The following is a 23492-nucleotide window of genomic DNA, read 5'->3' as shown; positions in this document are numbered from 1 at the left end:
AGTGTTAGGCCATCTCCAGCAGAGGAGGTATTTTTGCAGATTCGGGCGCTACAGTGATTTGCGGTGCACTGTTCATGTACTGTAGCATCTCCAGCAGAATCGGTACCCGGTGCTACAGTACGCTACAGTGGTGCTACAGTACTGCGGAGAGAGAAAGTTGGACTGCAAATTTGCGGGACTACTGTAGCACCAGCAACACTGTAGCACTACTGTAGCGACAGTGCTAAAAGAGGCTGACAGTGGGCCCGGAGTACATAAAACAATGCCTGTACTGTAGCGCACTGTAGCTGTACTGTAGCTGTACTGTTTATAGAGGCTGACAGCGGGTCCGGAGAGAGAAAAAAAGGAGTAGAAGATGGAAAATAGGGTAGCTGCTGGAGATGAAAAAATAAGGGATGCTGTAATAGTGTTTTAGAGGATGAAAATTTGAGGTAGCTGCTAGAGATGGCCTTAGACCGTCAGGCTTTTACGATTAGACCGCTAGAGCCCAGTGTGTCCAGATTTAATTATTTCTCTTATGTTCTTGTTTGCATCCAGGCTTGTCTAGCTTAGTTCCTAGGTTCATGAGTATATGAACTTAGCTTTGCTGGAAGAGACGCGATAAGTAATAATTAGAAGGAAAAAAAACAACACAATTTAGAAAATAAAAATAAAAAGGACTCCTATTCACCAGACCTCTAATCGCCTTCACCGAGCATGAGTCGTCTCCGTCTGTCCAGACCCCTTCACACTGCCCATGCCGCGTTACACGTAGGTTGAGGAGTCAAAGACGGCATCTCTGATCAACACGCATACTTGTGTGAAAGGGGAAAAGAACAGATTTGATGAATCCGGTGGTCCCAGCTCGTGTGTTACTTTGGAAAAGATATCGTATAATCTTTCTTTTCCTTTGGAGTATCTATAACTCTAAAAATGAAGATAGGCATCGAGCTAACGGCCGGGGATAACCAAGCGAAATTGTACTTGCACGGGAATAGTAGCGCACAGATTTTTCAAAGGCAATTCTCCTCAAGACAAATGTCTATGAGCTGATGGAAAACGATTCCTGTAAGGCAACAGTATCGTAATATGATCGCTCATAAGAAAGAAGAGTAAATTTTATAGGATATTTTTATAAATTTTTTTTTAAGTTTTTAAAGAATAGAGAAAGATGAGATAAGTATCATCACACGGAAAGAGGCTTTCGTAACATTCAATTTTATAGAATTTACTTTCGGTTCGTACGCGGAGAAGAGTCGTGGATCAGCAAAGCATGGAGAATTGACGTCGCATGGAATTTAGTGGCAGGAGAGAGAGGTCATCGGCCGGGGACGGTGCTGCTTAGCAGCCAAGGAAACGGCTCGTCTTCCACGGATGGACGCCGAGCGAAGCAAAGGACACAAGGATACAGATGGATGCCACTTGTACGTGGCCGCACCTCGTTGGCCCCGCTCGTGTCCCTCTTCCCTTTGGGCTTTCCCACCTGTCCCATCCTTGGAACAAATTCCGATCCTATAAATCCAACGATGTGGAGTATACCAGAGTGTCTGCATGTATGCTTTGAGCACTAGCTAGCCAGAGAGAGCAGAGGAGCAGAGGAGCTTTCGTGATCCGATCCGATCCAGCATTCCAGCTAGAGGTAGCTCGCCATGGCTGACGACGGGACGGCCAACTGCGTGGACATCATCATCGCCATCATCCTCCCGCCCCTCGGCGTCTTCCTCAAGTTCGGGTGCGGGCATGAGTTCTGGATCTGCCTCCTGCTCACCTTCCTCGGCTACCTGCCCGGGATCATCTACGCCGTCTACGCCATCACCAAGTAGATGAGCTGAGCGCCCAAGGTGAGAGGCCGCCCCTCCAAGCTGCTGTGCTAGCTGCTGCCTTCTAGCTAATTCCTCAGCTAATTGTTTCAATTCTTCTGTGGTTTCTCTTATTGCTGACATATATCTGTTCTTTTTCTGGGCGCAGGAATTGATGACTGGACACCTGGTGCTGCTGTGAAGTATTTGTGGGATCTGGAATATGTGCTGGTCTCTTGGTGCTCCAGTTCTTGTTCATCATCATGTCTTTTCTTTCCCTCCTCTCTCAACCTTTTTTACTGTTGATGTTCATATGTAGTTTTCTTGATCATGTGTGTGAAGAAGCTGTGTAACTGCCTGTATGGTATATGTGGTTGTTAAGGTGTTGTTTAATAGTTGATCGATCATTGGAAGGTTGAAGATTGGTTAAGCCTTGTTTCTTCAGTTCAAATGTATGCAGCCCAAATGACTTGCAGTCTTGGATGCAGTATAGCCTTCAATAAAGAACCGTGTATCAGCTTTAGGCTCCATTTGTTTTTTATTTTAATTATGGATTCTATCCATAATTTAAACATTGCTTTTTGCTATATACAAATCAAGTTATACTATAAAATTTTAATTTATAATTTAGTGAGAAAAAACTTTCTCACAAAATTCATATTGTGATCATCCACAGAAATCGCCGTGTGGAGTACTCCGGCCGTCTGACTGATTGAGCTCGCGGCTTGACAAAGGCAGCTAGCCACCCCATCTTATTGAATTAATAACAATTAATACGACGTCAACTCAGACAACGAAACACCACCTCTTTCTTTGTCGCTCTTTTTTCCTTTGTGAACGAAAAGACAAGCCGAAACATACTTGAGTGTCTGGAACTGCCCTGTCTCGATACCTCAGGTTTTCCATAATTCTTAAAACATATTTTTATCTAAAAGATAATCTCTAAATGAATAGAAACCATATGACTGGGAAAGAAAGACTTATAAACATAAAAGTTTATTTCTAAGAAAAAAAAGAAAGATTTCAGAGTATATATGACACTCCTTTATATATACGTAGCTTGAGATCTTACGGAGGATAAGTCAGAACAACAACAAAAATTGAAGGCATTACACGCTTGCAAAAGCTCTACATCTACAAAGCCTATTGCAGTTAGATATGTACTTACATCTCCCTCTGACTACACGCAAAGAAACCTTCTAACTATGTTAGATCCATCTAGCCTAGCCACACATCCTTTTGTAACAGTCTCAGAGATCAATACAAGATAAACATAATGTAGGGTTATTATTTTAAAGAAAGCCCCAATCTTTATAAAATCCCCTCCGTATGTTTGTTTGATTCGTCTACTCGAACATCTCCTAACTTTTCTACAAGTTCATAAGATCTGCTAGCTAATTATTAATGGAGCAACTCCATCTCAGGTGAATGAAAATAACACAGATCTCAGTCACTTTTTTCTTCTAATCAGTGGATTGGAATCCAACCCTCCAAACCAATCTCACTCCCCTTTACTCGTGACACCACAATCCTGTTCTTTCCTTCCCCTACCTGTGGGCACAACCACCACCCCACACGTTGCCTCACAAGCACCACCTCCAGCGCCATCAACAACCACTGGAGCTACCTCCAGCCTCAACTCCAAGCTGTCTACCCCTCCGTCTTCGGCTACAAGATGCCGCCGCTTCGCCCATGTCATGCTCTTCCTCTGTCTCCGGTGGCTACTACTTCAGATTCGCCACTGCACTCCACCACCGAATCCACCATCGTGCCTTGCCGCTTTCTAATGATGTTGCATCTTGTTGCCCATGTTACCATCCTCGCTCACCGCCCTCCTCTAATCTATGACAAGCGGCGCCATCACCACCTCACCACTACTGTCTCCTCGTGCCAATTCTGCGCCTCCCTGGCCTCCATCTATGCACGGTGAGCCACAGATGAACCCTAGGCCTTAACACCCCTAACTCTAGCCCGAACCTTAACCTATCGGTAAGCGGCAGCACTGGTACCGAAGACTAGAACAATAACCCCAGTGGAGCACATATCTTGGTGTGAATCCAGCAACATGTTTAATGTAGTGAGAGTTCTTAAAATTCAAGCACCTAGAGTTAGGACCTATCGTAGTGCAATCGGTAAGGCACCCATATGTCTTCAATAAAGGCTAGGGCAGTTGAATTAGACTTGAGCAAACTTGGCCTGGCTCGGCCCAAAAAAGCTTGCTCGGAGAAGCTTGATGAAGATTACGGGGTGAGCCTAAACAGAGGACAACAAACCCAAAATACTCTGAGCCTAGCCCAAATAATTTATTTATTTATTTTTACATGCATAAATGATAGGGCACCGAGCCTGGCCTGATCTTGGCCCAAATATTTAGGCCCGATGCATGCCCATGGGCGAGCCTATACATAGGTCTTAGGCCCGAAGAAAATCGGGCTTTTTGCCACCCAACCTAGCCCACCGTTTGCTCAGGTCTAAGTTGAATTAAGACCCTATTTTTATATAGACTTGGACATTCCACATTCTTAATTGCAGTCAGTGACGCACACAAGCTGAAATACATCAAATTTTATTCAGTTACACCAACTCTTATTCAGAATTAAAGACAATTTGGGCTGCCATTTTTTATTTCCATTTCCTTGCCATCACTTGTTCGTCCATATGATGTGATGATGAATAGTAGATAGTTACCATATCCGCACATCTTAGGATTTCCTGTAATTCTCAGGGCATATCATTTTCTCCAGGAAGAGGATCCCTAGATAAAAGAAAACTATCCGTAAGTACCCAAGATGTCATGTAACCGGGAAGGTTTATCTCCAATAACAGAAAAAGAGGAGTCCAGAGGACATATAATACCCCCACATATATACGGAGCCATGGGGCCCTACGGAGGACACGCCCAAACGGAGAGACAAAGAACTCAATCAAGTCAAATACAAGCCAATAGAAATCGAGGAAAGAAGTCATAGACTAGGTTTAGATCCATCTAGGCTAGCCACATACCCCCTTGTAATAGGCTCAATCTATACAAGACAACATGACATAGGGTTATTATCCTCTCGGAGGCCCGAACCTATATAAAAACCCCTGTGTGCTCCCTCTATGATTTGTCTACTCATAGTATCCTTTATTTCTTTAACAAGTTTGCTATATTGACAGTTCACAAATCGTCGATAGCTGGCGCCATCTATGGGGATCATGATAAAAGGCATTGAAGAAACTACACAAAAGATGTTGTTGACATCGACTAAAGCTTCGCCGAGAACCGTTTTTTTGGATGAGGGGTTCTACGACAATTTTACCCCTCTTCTCGATGAACCGGTCATCGATCGGGTGAATTGTGATGATGAACTTTCTTGCGACAATTCAAACAACGAGGTAAGTCGATTTATGGATCAATGCGATAAAGATTACATCATCGAGTTCGAACCACTCGTCTGCCAAGACAAATGTGAATGTTTGATTGATAGCAAGTCGGGATCGATCCCTGCAGCTTCTGATAATATGGATTGTTAAGACAACATCCCGAAGCAATCTGATGAAATATCCATGATGGATCTGGATACCTCCTCTAGTGGAGGTTACCCCCGACAAGTTTTCGCTATTGGAAATAGGGGTGAGAATTTGGGTAATCATAATGACGATTCTACAAACAAGCAGGATCCTTCGGCTTCGGGTGCGAACAATTATCAACTCCAAACAAGCACACGACCCCCGGTTCTTAACAGAGCCATAGTCTTATCGTTTTCCAAACATCAGCGAGGGCTAACTGCTTTAAATCCGCAACTAATAAGAAGATCCTTCTTTTACAAGCGGCCTCATGCGCCCTCCAACGACACATTTAGCTACCCTAGCCGGTAAGGATTGGATAAACTCGACGGTTAACTTAACAAAAGAGATCATCATCCAGGCCAAGAACTCTCATCTAACCCTAGCTGGAAGCAGTGGTAATAGGGGAAAACCAGGCAATCCCCCGTCATGAGATGCATCAGACTCAGAGAGGTGCAACCCAAGGAACAAAGCTTCCTAGGATGACAATTGAGCAAACAACTGCCACTAGACTTCACTGGTTAAAGGTCATCCGATCAATGACTTGTGTGAGGTCATCAATGACCAGAGAAAGCGCCTAGGGATTTCCGAAGAGGCTTCATCTACCCCTCATCAATCTAATTGGGGAACGTTCCGACATCGATCAAATCGGAACCAATCTCCGATCTTCGTGGGAAAAAATCTCAAGGATGTAGGAACCAAGCAAGGCGCCATCAACGGATGCATGGCCTTCTCTCCAGATCTGCGAAACGTAAGTTGATCAACAAGGTTCCGACCCAGGACGATCGAGAAATACAATGGAATCACAAACCCCGTTGAGTTTCTCCAAATATATACCATGGTCATCCAAGCAGCTAGTGGGGACAAGAAGGTAATGGTAAATTACCTCTATACCGCCCTTGAAGGGGCAGCTAGAACATGGTTGACCAATTTACTACCGGGAACAATCTACTCGTGGGAGCATATTTGTGATGTATTTCGAGCCAACTTCCAAGGTACATATGTTCACCTCGGCACAAAAAATGATCTCTACCATTGTGAGCAGATGGGGAGTGAAACCTTGCGTGAGTTCGTACGCCGTTTCAGCAATATCCAGAACAATATCCCTAAGGTCATAGACTACGATGTCATACAAGCATTCACTCGAGGGGTCAGAGTCGGAGATGCGTTGAAGATATCGTATCCAAGAGCCCGAGACGGTTAAGGAGCTCATGAAGATCGTTGATGAGTCTGCTAAGGATGAAGATGCACTTATCTTCGTCAAGGAGAAGACTTAGGGCATCAAACGCCCTCAACTCAGGTTTGAGGGCGATAAGGCAAAGGCCAAGCGCAAGAAGAACACCAAGGGAGGTAAGGGCAAGAAAAATATTTTTGAAAAAGTTTTTGCAAATCTGCTAGATGTCTGTCCTGGTTCCTCCTAGGGTAAGAGCTCTACACCAGACTTCAAAGAACGCAATGATAAGCCTTGGTGCGACCTCCACTAGACCAACAACAACAGTCTCCACGAGTGCTGCCCCTGTAAGAAAATGGTCAAAGCGGAGGTCAAAAAGTGGCCAACGGGAACAAGATCCAAGTCGCAGCTCAGAGTAGGGACTCCAGCTCTAGTGGCAGTGAGGATGATATGGATCCGATGTCTTTTCAGCCAGACGAGAGGATGATTGTTCACATGTTCAGTGGTTCCGCGTCCTACATATCCAAAGGATAGTACAAGACGATGGCCCGAGAAGTCCTATCTGCCATCTGTCGTCAGGCCGTCAAGTGGTCGAACACAAAAATCTCTTTCAGCCAAGAAAATTGCCTTGATTACTTCGTACGACCAGGCCGCTTGAGTGTATGATAAATAATTACAGGATTACCTAAGTTCTTATCGATGGAGGGAGTTCCCTGAACATCCTCTTTGCAAATGCACTCGAAGGGATGCAGATCTCCCGATCTACCATCAATCCAGTTACTCAAGCCTTCCATAGTATAGTATCCGGATCTTTAGGCACTCACATCGGCAAGATATCTCTACACGTTACCTTTGGGAATCATGACAATTTTTGAATAGAATAAATTATGTTCGATGTGTCAACCTTGAGATGGCATACAATGTCATCTAGGGAAGACGTACTCTTTCCAAATTCATGGCAGCCACGCATTATGCTTATTAGTTCATGAAGATCCCAGGACCCGATGGTGTCATCACCGTCCGGGGTTGTCCCAAGGCAGGTCTCTATTGAGACAAGCGGAGTCTCGATATAGTAGTTCAACACCAACCAAGCGAGGAACCCAAGAGGTCAAGGATCAAGGTGGAAAACAAGTCTCAGTCGTGACTACGATTACAACCTCGAGGCGTAAACCCAGAAACCTAGGGGCTCAGCTCCATGACTAGTTCGAAGCCTATGAAATAGTGCCTACAATACCCTAAAGGCAATAAGGGTCACTACTTATCGTCTTAATCTAGTCTGTGTTATTTAGGTTTAAGGTAATGGTCTACAGTAGCTCGTGGGTTGTCAAGAGTTTTTGTAAATTCTAAGTGTAAGTCCTCGGAGTACTTTCTCGCAATAATAAGATATCATATTGCCTAGGAAGCTGATCGATTTTCTTTTTCTGCTTTACTTGTCTTTCCACGCATCCTCATGCCTAACAAACAGGGTAACTCTCTTCTTGGGTCCTTCATCCCAAACGCGCACCCGAGGCGATGAAAAGCTTTTCTCGACCTAAAGGCAATATGAGTTCCCCTTTACTTCATTATGTTTTTACTATTTGGAATGCCTACCTGGAAATCCATCTTTCTGAGTAGATAGTTAGGGGATTAATAAGTACTGGCTGCTGGAAATTGAAAACAACATATTATGTACACTCTGAAAGTAGATTCCAACGAGAAGAGAAAGACCATTGCGTTGTGAACTTAGGGTTGAGAAAAGGATCCTTATTGTATTTCATGGTGACTGGGGGTTACGATGCCTCCCACTTAAGCAGACCAAAGGTTGGTCATAATAAGCGCTCCGACTAGTGATCAACGCGTCCTGAACTAATCGAAGGAAAACGACAATAAGAAAACCACGATATATTGTCAAAAGAGTCCAGTATGAAGTACTACCATAAAGCATGAAAATCGTTTAAGTTCCCAACTAAAACTAATGAAATCTACGAAGTGTTTTTACAAATTGCAGGGTAAAAAGGAGAATGATAGGTGCGATGGAAAGTAATCGATGATGGAAGAATGGACGGTGAGGTGAGCTCTCCCTTTGCCTTTAGGCAGAGTGGAGACTCACGAAAACGGTGTTTCGGCTAATGACATGACACGACTTGAGGCCACGATCTCCCGCTTTATCGTCATGTCATATTTAATGCCTGGCGCATGCGGGGCAGTTGACGTTGTACCCCGAGGAGTTCGACTCCTGGCTCTCCTACCGTAATCATGACATTTGGGTAGGAAAAGATTTTCATCACTACCTGAAATCTCCGTTGTGACATTTCAACTTTCCAAATCAACCAGCAACATATTTTTTTCCTCCAAAAGACGAAGCAAACCAAGAATCTAGTAAGATGGAGCACGTTTTTGAAAACTCTCTAGAGGACTCGGAGGCATTCGAAATTCCGAGTAACAATCTAGAAAACCCAGTTAGATGTTTTACCCTAATCGTTGACTCAAGTCCTACTCAATGACATGGTCGGATAAAAAACTTATCTTTGCTAGCCATATATTTGACCTGTCGAAGTCTCATTTCATGTACTAATGGAGGTTTGACGATGAATAATAGATAGTTACCATATCTGGGTACCTCAAGGTTCCCTGTAATTCTCGAGGCATATCTTTATTTTCAAGGAGAGGATCTCTGAATGAAAGAAAACTACCCGTAAGTACTCATGGCGTCTCGTAACCAGAAAGATTTATCTCCAAGAATAGAAATGAGAAGTCTAAAGGACATACGACACCCTCACATATATAGGGAGTCAGAGGGCCCTGCGGAGGACACGTCCAAATGGAGAGACAAAAAAAACCCAATCAAGTTGAATACAAGCTAACGTAAGCCGAGCAAGGAAGTCGCCGACTAGGTTTAGATTCATTTAGGCTAACCACATTCCCCCCGTAACAGACTCAATCAATACAAGACAACATAACGTAGGGTTTTTATCCTTCAAAGGCCTAAACCTATATAAAAACCCCTGTGTGTTTTCCTATGATTCGTCTACTTAAAGTATCCTCTATTTTTTTTAATAAATTCATTAGATCAACGGTTCACAAATCATTTGCATGATGCACCTGAGGCTCTTCCCCTACAGGAGGAGGTCGAAGTTCATGTTGATGTCGAAACAGGCCTTTCCTTGTTAATGTATTTCTTAGCGAGGATCAGGATGTGAGTCTTGGGCTTGATCCCCCGAAGAGCGACCCCATCAAATTTTTATTTCTTATATATTTATATTTTTAATATTTAAAAAACTCATATCTATTTTAAAATATTGTATATCTAGACCATTATTATCTGTTAAAAAACGACAGTAAGTGTCATCCATCTAACAGGTGACACCTACGTTATAATGATTAGAAATTAAATACTCTAACCAACACGACGTCTATATCAATATATCATTTTATTAACGGGAGATATTTTTAACGATTAGGACTCATTAGAAAATGTGTTAGCTCGTTAACCGGGCTGACACCTTTTTCTACCTTACGTGGCCGTACGCATCCGCATTATGTCATCGAACGATAGCGACTAGCTTCAGAATGAATGGATAAGCATAAGCTGGCATGCTCGCTGTGATCACTCCATGGTTCTGTCCTTCTCCACTCCGCACTAAGCCTTGAGTGGATCATCGAATTTGCTCGCTTCCTCCATGTAACGGTGGGTTGTACATCAGGTGGTGTTCCGCGTCGAGGAGCTCGTTTATTGCGCTCACCTGGATGACAGGATGCGGATGCATTCGATTGCGTATGTGTAAAAAAATATCGTTCGTTCAACGAACAATATCTTTTTAGTGGGTCTTAATCATCAAAGATGTCATTTATTAGTGGGATGTCACGTTAACGTAGACACCACGTTAATTAAAGTATTTAATTTTTGATTATTATACTGTAGATCTAAGTTATCGCCCGTTAAATACATGACACTTTATTATCGTCCTTTTGACCAATAAAGATAGTTTAGATGTACAATATTTTAAAATAGATGTATATTTTATAAATATTAAAAAAATATAAATTAAAAAAACCTCGACCCCGTCGCGCGCTTGCCGTACAGGAGGGACGGCAGCTGACCGGCTCGAAGCTCTCGTCTATTCCCAGGATGATCAACACGCCGATGCACTCGCAGCTGTAGTCGGCGCCGCCACCGCTTATGTCACCGATCACCTGCAATTGAACAGGAATCGAACACGAGCCAGATGACACATACTAAAGAAAAGATGTATAAGGTTTAGCTACGCCACCTTGCACAAAGAAAAATCCCCAAAACATATATACATGTAGAGCATGTGAAATTATGTTTACACATAAAAATTTGTGTACAAATATGATAATATGCATGGCATAAAAAAGACAAATATGATCATATTTTTACACAACTTTTGTGTCTCAATATATATTAACATGTAAACATGTTTCAAGATTATTGTAAAGTGCACAAGTCGAAATTCCAAAAGTGGTGTAGCTACATGTGGGTCTAGAAAATCCATACTCTGGAATAGTTGGGATGGTGAGGTCAGCTTATTATTGGTCCTTAATTACCTTGCTGATGGGACTCTCGCCGAGCTGGGATGGATTGATGAAATCTGTCACGCCCCACGCTTTCCCTGCCATAAATTACAGTGGACAATCTTTTCTTCAGCAAATGGCTTTTTAGTGGTGTTCGGACTACTGCAAACGGAGAATGGACACTTGCCAATTCCCTCTTTGTCAGGGTTCAAACCAAGACCAATAATTTTGGATGCTCCACACATTTTTGCTCCTTGTGCAACCTGAACAAGGCAAAGGTGCTCCCCCAAGTTCAGTACTCGTGTACAACTAATGGATTTTGTGCAGAGTTGTAAACTTTTAAGGACTACTCCCCCACGACGCACCACCCCTCTATCTCTGGTGGTTCTCACCGCCGGATTTGTTGCTACCTCCGGCCCTCCCTCTAAGCCTCCCTCCTCCCACTCAGACCTTGAACCATGACCCCATTGAACCCTAATCGCGTGCGACCTACCCCATGATCTCAATCTCATTGGCGGCGGATAATAATCTCGTTGGCTAAAAATTGTGGTGATGCCAGTTATTAGACTTTCTTAATCTCTAAGGGGTTGTATTGCTCGGCCATGATAGTACATTAGATATCAGTAGCTTACCGTCAACCAGTGGTGGAACTACACTACCGTAACCGGTTTTGAAACCGGCAGTGTTTACTCGGCAGTGAAAATGATACCTATCACTGCCAGGTCTAGAACCAGCAATGATAGGTGTTCCGGGAGAAAAAAATGAATCGAGCCGGTCGAGCCCACTGCCACGCCGCTCGCTATCGTGGACCTCGCTAGACACACCACCCCACACAGACATGCTGCCACCGCCGCCTGCCCTCCTCCAGCCATCTCCCACTTTACCAGCCCCGAGCTCATGCTCCCACTCCTCCGCCGCATGCTCTCAGCCGACGGAGGAACACCGCTGCTGCCCCGCACGGACACGTCGCCACCGCCGCCCGCCCTCCTCCAGTCATCTCCCACTCCACCAGCTTCGAGCTCACGCTCTCACTCCTCTATCGTTGTGGACGGTCCGCTATGGCAAGCTGCACCTTTTGTATCTCGGTCTCGCTAAACTCTATGGTCTCGCTGCAAACACCAAAACCAACTCGAATCGAGTCATACCAAAAGGTGCACACCAAGAACCCCAACCGCTCACCGAATTAGATCAATCGATGGAAGAAACCGGAACAGAGCGCAAAGACTCACATTCTCTCCTCGAGGAGCCTTACGAGATCCATTTTCTCTTGAAATAGAAACAAAATTTTTGAGGAAAAAAAAGAGCAACGTTGGCCACACAACACACCAGGATATTTATCAAGAGACGGTGGTGGTGGTTGTGGATCGGGTAATTTCTCGCCTTGACCAGCTATGCGCCACTGCCCTCCGGGCCATCCATTGCCGCGCACGTTGACTCATCCTCCTCCTCGGCCGATGCACACCTCCTCAGGTCGGTGATGTGGCCGAGCGTCTTCCTCCTCGCTGCGGTAGTGGCACACCACCTGGTCTTCGGCATCGCCACTGGCACCTTCTTCGCCGATGCCGCGGGTGGCGAGACGGCCTGCTGGGGCGCGAGGATGGCTTTCTCCATGGCCTATCGGTCATTGGCGGTGGAGTGGTCCACAAGACAGAGAGAAAGGTGGAGAGAGGAAGATGAGAGAGAGAGAGGATAAGGTGGACGCGCATGATCGAGTCGAGCGGACGTCAGAGCGTAAGCCAAAAATCTCATTCCATAGAAACTTCGGGTCTGAGCTATGTTTCACTACCAGTTGTATTTAAAACCGACAGTGATACTATCAGTGCTGGTTCGTATGTAAAACCGGTAGTGATACTATTAGTATCGGTTCGTATTTAAAATCGACACTGATAGTTTGTATCAGTGCCGATTCTTAACAGTTTTATCATGGTTCGAGCATAGGAGAGTAAGAACCGTTAGTGATATATTTTCACTACCGGTTCTTGCATAACCGGTAGTGATGAACCGCTATTTATAATTGATTCTATAGTAGTGCTAGCATTTGGTCATGCCCTATGCTGAACTTTGACAACCTAGAACTAATACCAAAATATCACCTTAGACTGGGCTTTTACTACCTAGGCTATAACTTGGCTAAATCCCCACACCCCGGGCTGAAGCACACCTTTCCATTGTCTTGGTTCCGCCCTTGCCGCCAACCCGACCGATCCGAGTCCAAAGATTGCCACTGTCAAGCTACCATATTTGACTTCTCAGATTAATCAGCTACCATTTTTATAACTGATTCTATAGTAGTGCTAGCATTTGGTCATACCCTATGCTGAACTTTGACAACCTAGAACTAATACCAAAATATCACCTTACATTGGGCTTTTACTACCTAGGCTATAACTTGGCTAAATTCCCACACCCCGGGCTGAAGCACACCTTTCCATTGGCTTGGTTTCGCCCTTGCCGCCAACCCGACCGATCCGAGTCCAAAGATTGCCACTGTCGAGCTACTATATTTGCCTTCTTAGATTAATCAGCTACCATTTTTATAACTGATTCTATAGTAGTGCTAGCATTTGGTCATGCTCTATGCTGAACTTTGACAACCTAGAACTAATACCAAAATATCATCTTAGATTGGGCTTTTACTACCTAGGCTATAACTGGGCTAAATTCCCACACCCCGGGCTGAAGCACACCTTTCCATAGGCTTGGTTCCGCCCTTACCGCCAACCCGACCGTTCCGAGTCCAAAGATTGCCACTGTCCGAGCTACCATATTTGACTTCTCAGATTAATCAGCTACCATAGTTGTGCATTTCTGCTAACTGAATTGATTAGATCTTTCTCAAATCCCATGCTCTAATAAACGATCCCTCAGACCAACAGACCAAATCAAAATGCTGAGTAGAATGAGTCACCAACTTCACTTATTCTCCTATCGATCAAGATGCAGATCAACGGTTTACGAGCTGACTTGAGTTTGTGGGCTGTGTTGATTCTTGTGACCACTATGTGGAGGTATGTAACGAACAGGTGATTTGTGCAGGTTCTACGTGCGTGTTCTTGCGAAAGACCCTATTTTGTGCAGGTTCTCGTACGTGATTTGTGCAGGTTCTCTTACATGCGTGTACATGCGTGTTCTTGCGAAAGACCCCATTTTGGACGTTCAGACGAGGAAGTAAATTTTATAGGACTCTGTTCAAAAAGATCTTCATGAGATCTCATCCGTGTCATCCATCCTGTGTTCCAATAGCTAGGCTGAAGAGAAGAGAGAAACAGTGAACACATATTATCATAAGAGAGATAATCTTTCGTAAAACAGGATTCTATAGAATTGACTTCTCCGACGTGAAACCGATTTCAAACTCACTAAAAAAATGAATACTCACCTGTCCTGGACAGTCATGCTTCCATAGCACGATCGACCTTTCATTTCGATTCGATTTGACTGCCTTTTCCGCACCTGATTTATCGTTGGTAAGAGAAAGTAGAACCTAAAGAGGTCACACGCATGCCAAACTAGTAGCACAGCACAACTAGGAGTAGGGCTGCCGGTGAGCACAGTCCAAGTTAGGCCCGACGGTAGCGCTTGTAGAATCCGATCCGGTCTTTCACCTGTGGGACGTCGGTGCGGCCGCACTCGAGGCCGCTGTTGATGATGTTGGTCGTCAGCCCGAAGCCTGACGTCCAGTTCGCCGCGGCGTCGGCCATGCTGGGCCGGTAGCGCCTTACCATCACGTTGTGGCACGACGGCTTGGGCGCCCGCGGCATTATCCAGAACCAGAGTGCCGTCTTGAACGCCACATCCGGGTTGCTGGCCACCAGCTCGGGGTTCCTCAGACCATCAAAGCCCAGGGCCTCGCCCGCCGGCCGTAGTTGAAGTTCCTGCAGCCCCAAGTGAATTTGGAGTAAGTTACACAGTTAACAACTACTACAGAAAATATCATCATTGTCGATTCAAAAACTTCATTACTGTCAGTTTTTTAACCAGTAATGAATAAGTGAATTATCACTATCGGTTGGATTTAACGATTTGTATATTTATCACTGTCAGTTTTAACTACGGACTGGTAGTGATATTCAATCCAGGATAAAAAAATGAAATAAAAAATTAAGCATTCATACATTAATTTAAACGAGATTAACACTAAATATTCATAGAGTTTATATTCCACTAATCCTACTGTACACAAAAAGCTGCCATCATACATACGATAACGCGCAAAACCCTAAACCGCGCGCGCATCTAACTACCCATAGCCGAAATTCGATCCACGACCGAAAATCGTTGTCCTCGTCGTCAGCATCGTCGCCGTCGCCGAGGTCATACATGGCCTCCTCCCCCTCCTCGTCCTCCTCGTCATCGTCCTCGTCCTCCTCCCCCGACGAGCTCGTACGGAGCTTCTTCCCCTTCAGCTCATCAATGAATAAATCTCACACGTTGTCGTCCCATGAGGAGAACCTTAGCGAGTCGCTGGAGTCCAAGGTCAGGGGTGCCTCATCGAAGGACAGCACCGACAGGGCCTCCTCCTACTCCTCCCTGGATGACATGGGTGTGGGAGGAGTCCTTAGAAAAGGTGGTGGAGGCGGCGATGGAGGAGAAGGTGGCAACGGATTCATGGATTGTGTGTGCGGCGGCGGAAGGCGGCGGTGAGAGCAAGAGCACGAGAGCTAGTGCGAGAAAGCGAGTGAGAGTGTTCGAGCAACATTTAAAGGCGCTGAGAGAAGCTGAGCAGGCGGGCGTATGAAGTCGAGCAGTTGTGCGCGTGAAGATGTACAGATGTTTGAGTATCATGAATATCAATACCGGTTCGTAAACACAATTGACCGTGATATCCATTATCACTGTCAGTTATAAAACATGTCTTTTGATGAGCTAATATCACTACAGATTCATGTTACTAACCTACAGTGATAATCATTATCACTGCTGGTTCTTGCTGGCTTAATTTTTTTATGTGCGCTTGAAGATCCGAACCGGTAGTGATATGTTGTCACTGTCAGTTATTTTTAACTGACAGTAAAGAAGAGATGTAGATAATCTTTTCTATAGTAGTGAACGATGAGAAGAGATCACGTCCTTACAATGCAATTTAGCATCGCCAGTTAGCGACGCTGTGGCAGTGGAATTCGATGCAAGAAACGGAGGAAACGGGCGGGGTGGGAGAGCGAGCTTGCTGGCACGGTACAAACAGAGGAAGAATAGAAGGCCGGAGGTGGAAGACAATGTGTGGACTTGCCAGGAGCGCATCGCCCCTGCGTGTTGTTGGGGTCGCAGTAGTTTTTTTTTGACACCTCTCGACTGGGTACAAATGTAGCATCTGTTCGAACAAACATACACACAACAACACACACACACCACCCTACACACCCAACACAAACACACGGACCTACATCTATACGAAGCAAAGCGTCCTTCTAGGAATCGACGAAACCAGTTGGTTCCGTAGGTGACGGGCACGTCACGATCCCCTTATAGCTTCACGCACGAGAGGCAGACCTGAAAATAAACGAAAAAACACGGTGCAAACTCGCGTTGAGCAACGCTCGAACGCGCGCTGGCTCGGGCGCACGCGCCGTCCTTGCCAACCGAGCCGACGCTCGGATGCGGGGTCGCAGTAGTTGCTCGATGGCTTGATCTCCTCCTCGAAGCACATGCCCCAAGCGAACGGCCCGTCCGGCGCCGTGGCCCACCCGCCCGTTATCTCATTGGAGATTTGCGCCAGGAAGGCCGCCACCTCGTTGCTTCTGATTGGTTGATGTGGCTTGACACGTGGCAGCCATGTATGCGGTGGTGCTAACATGGTGGATGATGTGTCAAAGTGACAGGTGGACACATCAGCAAATATCCTGACGTGCACTACGTGAAAAACAGACAAATGAGACACGAAATTAGTGATGAGTCGTAATATGATCCGTCACTTATGTTAAAAGTGACAGATCGTAGTTGTGACCTAACACTGATGACTCATCATTAGTGACAAGTTATTCTAAACCAGTCATAAGTGATAGGTCATCCTAGATCAGTTATATGTGACGGATCAAGTTATGACCTGTTACTAATGACTAATTCATCAGTGACGGGTCATCCAAGAGAGTCATTAATGACAAGTTTTGACCCGTGAAAACAGATGAAGGAATCTTAATTAGTCAATCATTAGATGTATTAGTCAATCAATTTGATAAAATATTAGATGTATTAGCCTATCAACTCTTCAATTTTTTTTACAGTAGTTGTGACATGTTTAATATATTCTTCGTAATGTATCAATTATAAATCTAGCTAGTATTAATTAAAAATAATAACTATATAATTTCTTGTATCCAATAGTAAAATTTGTATTGATTTGCAAACCATATAATGTGTAGTAAAATGGTAAAAGAAAATATCATTTTTCTAAAGCAATTTGATTTATAGTAGTGTATTCACAAATATTTTTTTATTTTTATTTATTTTATCTTATTTTTTTCACCTCACAAATATTAGAATACGAACTATTGTATATTTATGCTCAAGTTTGATGTAAGAGATGGTGGCTATGAGCACAAACGCACATTCTAAAAATGGTGCAAAAATTTTTGTGGGTGAGAACTCAATCTTCCAAGCTATTTTTGTCCTTGAAAAATTCGCCAAACCTGACGAGATCGGTGAACGGATGTAACTTTTTTTTAGGTGTCTGTAGAATAAAAAACCGTCAAAATCGAAGTCCGTATGTAAAAGTTATGCTCGTTTAACCGAAGACACTCAAGATCAACTGATTTGTGTGTCTACTGTATAAAGCTGATTTGTATGTCTACTGTATAAAGCTCAAAAGTGACGGGTCATAGCTGTGACCTATCACTTATTACAAATCAAACTTGACGGGTCATAGTTATAACACGTCACATATGATCTTCATCAAAAAGATTAAAATGATAAATATCTTGCTCCCTTCAGAACGCAAGTGAGGGTGAAGTGGTAAGGCGGAGACGCGCGCGAAGGTAGGTCATGAGTTCGATTCCTATAGTACATATATTATGAAAATAGCTTGAAAAATAGCAAGGGACAAATGGAGAGTGGTGTTGGCTCTGAGTTAGGTTAGCTCGGGTGTTTTTCTTTTGACTTTTTCGCATAAAAAAACACGAAAACTATTCATCAGTTATAAGTGACGGGTTATAACCGTGACTCATCACTTATTACAGTTATGACCCATCACTTATGAAGGTTATAAGTGACAGGTTAAGTTTTGACCCATCACCAATGATCTTGGTGAAGCGTCCTTACCCGTCACTTATGACTGGTCATCAGTAACACGTTCAGGGTGACGCGTACAGGACCCATCACCCATGGCAATTATGACCTGTCACTTTTGAGCTTTTTTCACGTAGTGGTGGCGACTGATGTGGTAGGATGATGTGGCTTAGATGTTGTCTGGGATTATGGTGGACATGTGGCGGTTTCTGATTTGCTAGCGAAGGGTTATGGTTTGGATATAATCTTGACCTTTTATTTCAGATTGGACGGTCGGGGAAGATGTGGTGGCCGAAGGGGACGGAACCATGGTGGAGCCGAGGTCGGGCACGACGGCAGACTCGTCGGAGTTGGCTAGAACGACGCTTTGGTGCTCAGATTGTGACGACGAGCGGCGGAACACGAAGAGCAGAGCAAGGAGAATCCGTTTATCTGCTTAACTTGGTCTTGAAGTCCCTGGAACAGATCCTGAAGCGTTATCGACTAATCGTGGATTCGATCAACAAATAAAAGTAATATCGAATAAACACCAAATGAACTCTAAATTGCAAAAATAATAGGAATAGAATGTAGGACCGAGATCTTTGATTGGGCTAGACAAAAAGAATAAAATTGACTGGTCTTCATTTGAAGAACGATAAAGCGATATGAACTAGGGTTAATGTTTCATATGAAATGATAGGAAAGATTAACTGAAACACTGACATGTGTGACCTACAGATTTAATATATTATTTTAATATCATAAACTCATATTTGTGATACAATTACATGTAGACTTGATTATGACCTATATGTCATTGTGACAACTATAAATTTACTAATAAAAAATATCTTCAAATTATAAGAATCTAGATGTTAATGAGGAAAAACTACTACAAATATGTGATAATTGACACTTAATTCTGGCATGGTGGGATAGATCTTGTTTCTAGAAAATTTTGAACGCAAAAATCACTTAAATTGGAGCTAAAACGGAAAAGATATGAGGTTTTGAAGTTGCAGGGGCTTTTCTGCAAAAGAGCCATTTTCTGGAATTCTTGGAATTACTTTTGTACTGGGAAAGGAGAATTATGATGTCAGCATAGGGATTTTTGACATTATCAGAGATGGAAATAAAAGAAAAAGAAAAGACTTGCTGACTGGACCGACGACTAGCAGATTGACTAATGTGGTTTGACACGTGGTAGCCACATATGCAGTGGTGCTGACATGGTGCCTAATGTGGCCAGGTGACTGGGTGGACACATTAGAAAATACGCTGACATGGCGACTAATGTGGCAGGATGACGTGGCTTAGATGCTGACTGGGACTATGGTGGACATGTGGCGGTTTATGATTTGCTAGCGAAGGGTTATGGTTTGGATCTAATCTTGACCTTTTATTTCAGATCGGACGGCCGGGGAAGATGTGGTGGCTGGAGGCGATGGAACCACAGTGGAGCCGAGGTCGGGCATGGCAACGGAGTCACCAGAGTTGTCCAGAATGGTGCTTCGGTGCTCGGATTGTGACGACGAGCGTCGGAACACGAAGAGGAGAGCAAGGGGAATCTGTTTAGCGACTTATCTCGAGCGACGTGGCACACGAAGCGGGTTAGTGACGGTGGGGGCAGTGGCAATGCATGGGAACACAACGGGGAGGCTGCTCCGGTGGCTGGGGAGCTAAGGCGATAGCGGAAAATGCTCCGGAGGGCGGCGGCGAAGCTTTTGGTGGTTTAATGGGGCAATGCGCAGCCGATTTGGTGCAATAGTGAGATCGACCGAGGCAGCGACAATGGCGAAACGATGGCTAGGGTTTTCGGCATGGGTGGCTCGGGAATCGGCGGATTGGGGCGAGAGGAAAAACAGAGGCCGGTTGCTTGATTGTATAGGTGGGGAAAAGGGTCTTGTAGGGATAGGGACTTGAGGGCAGCAGTGGATCGGAGACGGCAGTGGCGACGGGAATGGAGTCTGGCTCAGAGACGATGATGGCGAGTTAGGTCGGGACGTGGACGAGCATGCGTGAGGGCGTGAGAGCGGGTTAGAGTGCGGCTGGGCTACGACACGCGCTAGGCCAGGACACAGCCTAGGCGGGGAGAGAGAGAGGGAAGAGGAGGCCGGCTTGGGCTTGGCCTAGGCCGAAGGTGTGGTGAAAAATGGAACGGGCCGGGTTGCTATAGGGATTACGGCCCATAAGGCTTTAGGGTTTTTCTTGATTTGGAGAAATTCAGAAAAACAAGAAAGGAAATAAAATCCAATTAAAATAACAAATGACCTCAAATAATTTTAGGAAAATTTCAGCAAGCTTTTGAAATCATTTAGAAGTCAATAAAAATATTTTAAACTCATGAAAGCATGTTCATATTTTGGTAATTAAATATAACACGAATGAATTCAAATAATCCCAAGTGAGCTTGAATAAAATCCAGGTAAATCCAGATAAAATCCAAGGGTCAAAATAAAACCTACATGCCTATTATTCAGCATGAATGCATACAAACAATTATAACCCAATTCAAATTTGAATTTGAATTTAGAAAATAGGGTCTTTTCCTACTCTAATTATTTAAGCAATCAACAAATCTCGGAAAGTTTTAGAAATTTGTGAAAATTGAAAATCAGGGTGTGACAGTGGCGGGGTCACTGTCGGCGCCGAACTTGGGGAACCGCTCGGCGGCACGGAGGAAGGGGGTGTGGTTGTAGAAGCTGTGGGCGGAGAAGGCATCATTGTCCTTGTGTAGGAAGAAGGAATGATACACCTGCTCCATCACGATCGACGCGACCTAGCTGCGGCCGTGGCTGTGGCTTTGGAACAGGCAATCCCACCTCCACCCCGTCCACCACGCCGCCTTCGTGAGAATGGTGTTGGAGACGAGCGACAAGGCGACCACCACGAAGACCAGCAAGATGGGAGGAAGAATGGCCGCAGCATTGTTAGCATGTCATGGAGGGTGCGCACAAATGGCGAACGCGCGTGCTGCGTCGTTCATAGTGTCAGTGATTGTGTATGTAGAAAAGAGTATGCATGCAGTTGTAGTTGCGCGTGGCTAGCACGATCTAGTTGAGAACATGGCGTGCACGTGCATGGAAGCATCATAGCCGCAAGGGGTAGGGAGGGGCGGCCGGACCTAGACCACGGCTACCTAGTGGCGCCGCGCCCCATTGGCTCATCGCCAATGCAACATTGGCTTGATCTCGATCCAGAAAATATTTTACCTGATCAATTCGATGCGATATGAAGGCCTTGTTTGGCAGAGCTCTAGCCCTAAGAATTCTTGAAGCTAGGATTTCCTAGCTCCAGAAATTCATAGAGCTGGAGTTATGGGTACACCAAGGATGTTAAGGTGAACTATTTTATTTTTATTTTAGTCTAAAAATTGAGATTTAAGTCACGTTATCTTAGGCCACAAACACAAGATCTGATATGGAGCTGGGAGCTAGAGCTCTGCCAAACATGATCGAAGTCTGATACTGACTAGCTTGAAATGTGGGCTAGGTCAATGGCATCCCGACCAGCATGCATTCATGGGCTGCATCAATTTAGGCATTGTTTGGGAGGCCAAAATCCCACTGGGATCCTGGCCCTTTCCTGGGGCAGCGAGTCCACGGGGGAAGAATCCACGGGCTAGGTGGATAGCACATTTGGAAGCCCACACGATGAGTATCTCTGGCCCGATCCATGTCATTCACCTACACAGCTGACACTCGCTCGTGACTCCCAGCTGACGCCTCCACCCCCTCCACCTCTGATGCTGACCCTCTCCACCTTAGCCTCTACCGCCACTGCCACCACCCCCGTCGTCACCCCTCTCCACCTCTGTCGATGCTGCAACCACCTCCACCTCCACGGTCGTTCCCTCTCCACCTCCGCCTCTATGGACGTTGCCCTGCCTCTATTTCCTTCTAGCCGGTGACTACGTGAGTTCTCCTCCCCCTTTGCCTCTCCTGTTGCCACTAGGACTCCTGAGCTCTTCACCTTTTCCTCATAGATCTTGATCGGGGAGGGTCGAAGAACAGATTCATCCAATCCTACCTCGCAAGAACGGAGGGAAACAATGTTCTGATCACTCAAGCTAGTCAAGGAGCTCCCCATCCTCTCCTACGCCGATCTCTACCAGGTTTGCTGTGATCTCACTCTGATTTGCTTCGATCTAACCAAATGGATGTGATTTTTGACAGTTTTTTCACTGCAGGCTCTCAGATGGTTATGCTCGCTCCCCTGATTATATCTGAATTCAATAATCAGATGGTTATGCTAAGGCTCCCCGAGTTTGCTTATGCTCTGATCACATTTTGGATCTGGCCAAATGTGTAGCTTATGCTCAGGCTCTCAGATGATTGTTGATTAGCACCTTAAAAACAAACATCTATACCATTAATTAGCTGAGATGGTCGTTCAACTGAAATATATACATTCTTGAAGTTCTTGATTCCTAGTATTCTTGTAGCCTTCAGGACGGTACCATCCAATCCATATGTCCAACCCTACAGAATGGCATTGCTACTGTCTCACGCAAAATGATCGAAATAGATAAAACTGGGCAGATATTAATATGATTTCTACAGCTTAGCATCTCCTGAAGGTAGAAAGCAAAAGCTTTACCACACCCAGTTTAGACAATCATTCAAATAGACATAGTTATGAACTAAATGATGTTTTGTTCTTTGGTTATTTCTAAATTGTGTCCACGCAACTACCAAAAAGATGGGAGTCCAATTATGAGTTGTCACAGAAACCAAATAGATAAGACCTGTGGATTTTCTCTCTCTCTCATATTAGCATTTTAAAGAACCTAGTATCATGTGTATTCATCCCATGATATTTCAACCAACCTACATCTAAGGTTATCTGGCTACAGTTCCTGTCTCAAAACTCGATGACTGAAGCATCCATACCATATTGTTGCTATCTTAGGATGTGGCATCTCTAGAGGGCTTTCGTTAAGGAACTCACATGATAAGGGCATCAGAAGCAAGTCTTCTGACCACTTCCGCATGTAAGGAGAGAGGCATAATCACTACAACAAAAATAGGCATTCGAGCCACTCCATCAATATCGGTTAGGATAGAACCAACAATGATTATGTATCAGTGCCGGTTCATAACTTCCCGCGCTCGATCGTTGATTGAGTCAGGTTGAACTGGGAAATTATGAATCGAGTATCAGTGCCGGCTCTTAAAACAAACCGGTACTAATACTTTAGTGTCAGCTGGTAATGATGAACCGGCATAGATATTGAGTATCAGTGCCGATTCTTATTACGGGCCAGCACTAATAAC

The 23492-nt window shown here is 44.6% G+C and overlaps 1 protein-coding gene and 1 pseudogene across 1 annotated transcript; one reads left to right on the top strand and one right to left on the bottom strand.

The window, feature by feature from the left end:
• Positions 1–1511: 1511 nt before the first annotated feature.
• Positions 1512–2325, top strand: LOC133928399 (hydrophobic protein LTI6B). Its single transcript, XM_062374716.1, has 2 exons — positions 1512–1820; positions 1948–2325. Exon 1 carries the CDS (start codon positions 1629–1631, stop codon positions 1800–1802), a length of 174 nt encoding a protein of 57 aa, XP_062230700.1. The 5' UTR covers positions 1512–1628; the 3' UTR covers positions 1803–1820; positions 1948–2325.
• Positions 2326–14539: 12214 nt separating this feature from the next.
• Positions 14540–22305, bottom strand: LOC133929619 (chitinase 10-like; annotated as a pseudogene).
• Positions 22306–23492: the final 1187 nt, after the last annotated feature.

Source organism: Phragmites australis, chromosome 9 (assembly GCF_958298935.1).
Source record: "Phragmites australis chromosome 9, lpPhrAust1.1, whole genome shotgun sequence".
Taxonomy (NCBI): Eukaryota; Viridiplantae; Streptophyta; class Magnoliopsida; order Poales; family Poaceae; genus Phragmites; species Phragmites australis.
This window is presented reverse-complemented; position numbering and strand designations above follow the sequence as displayed.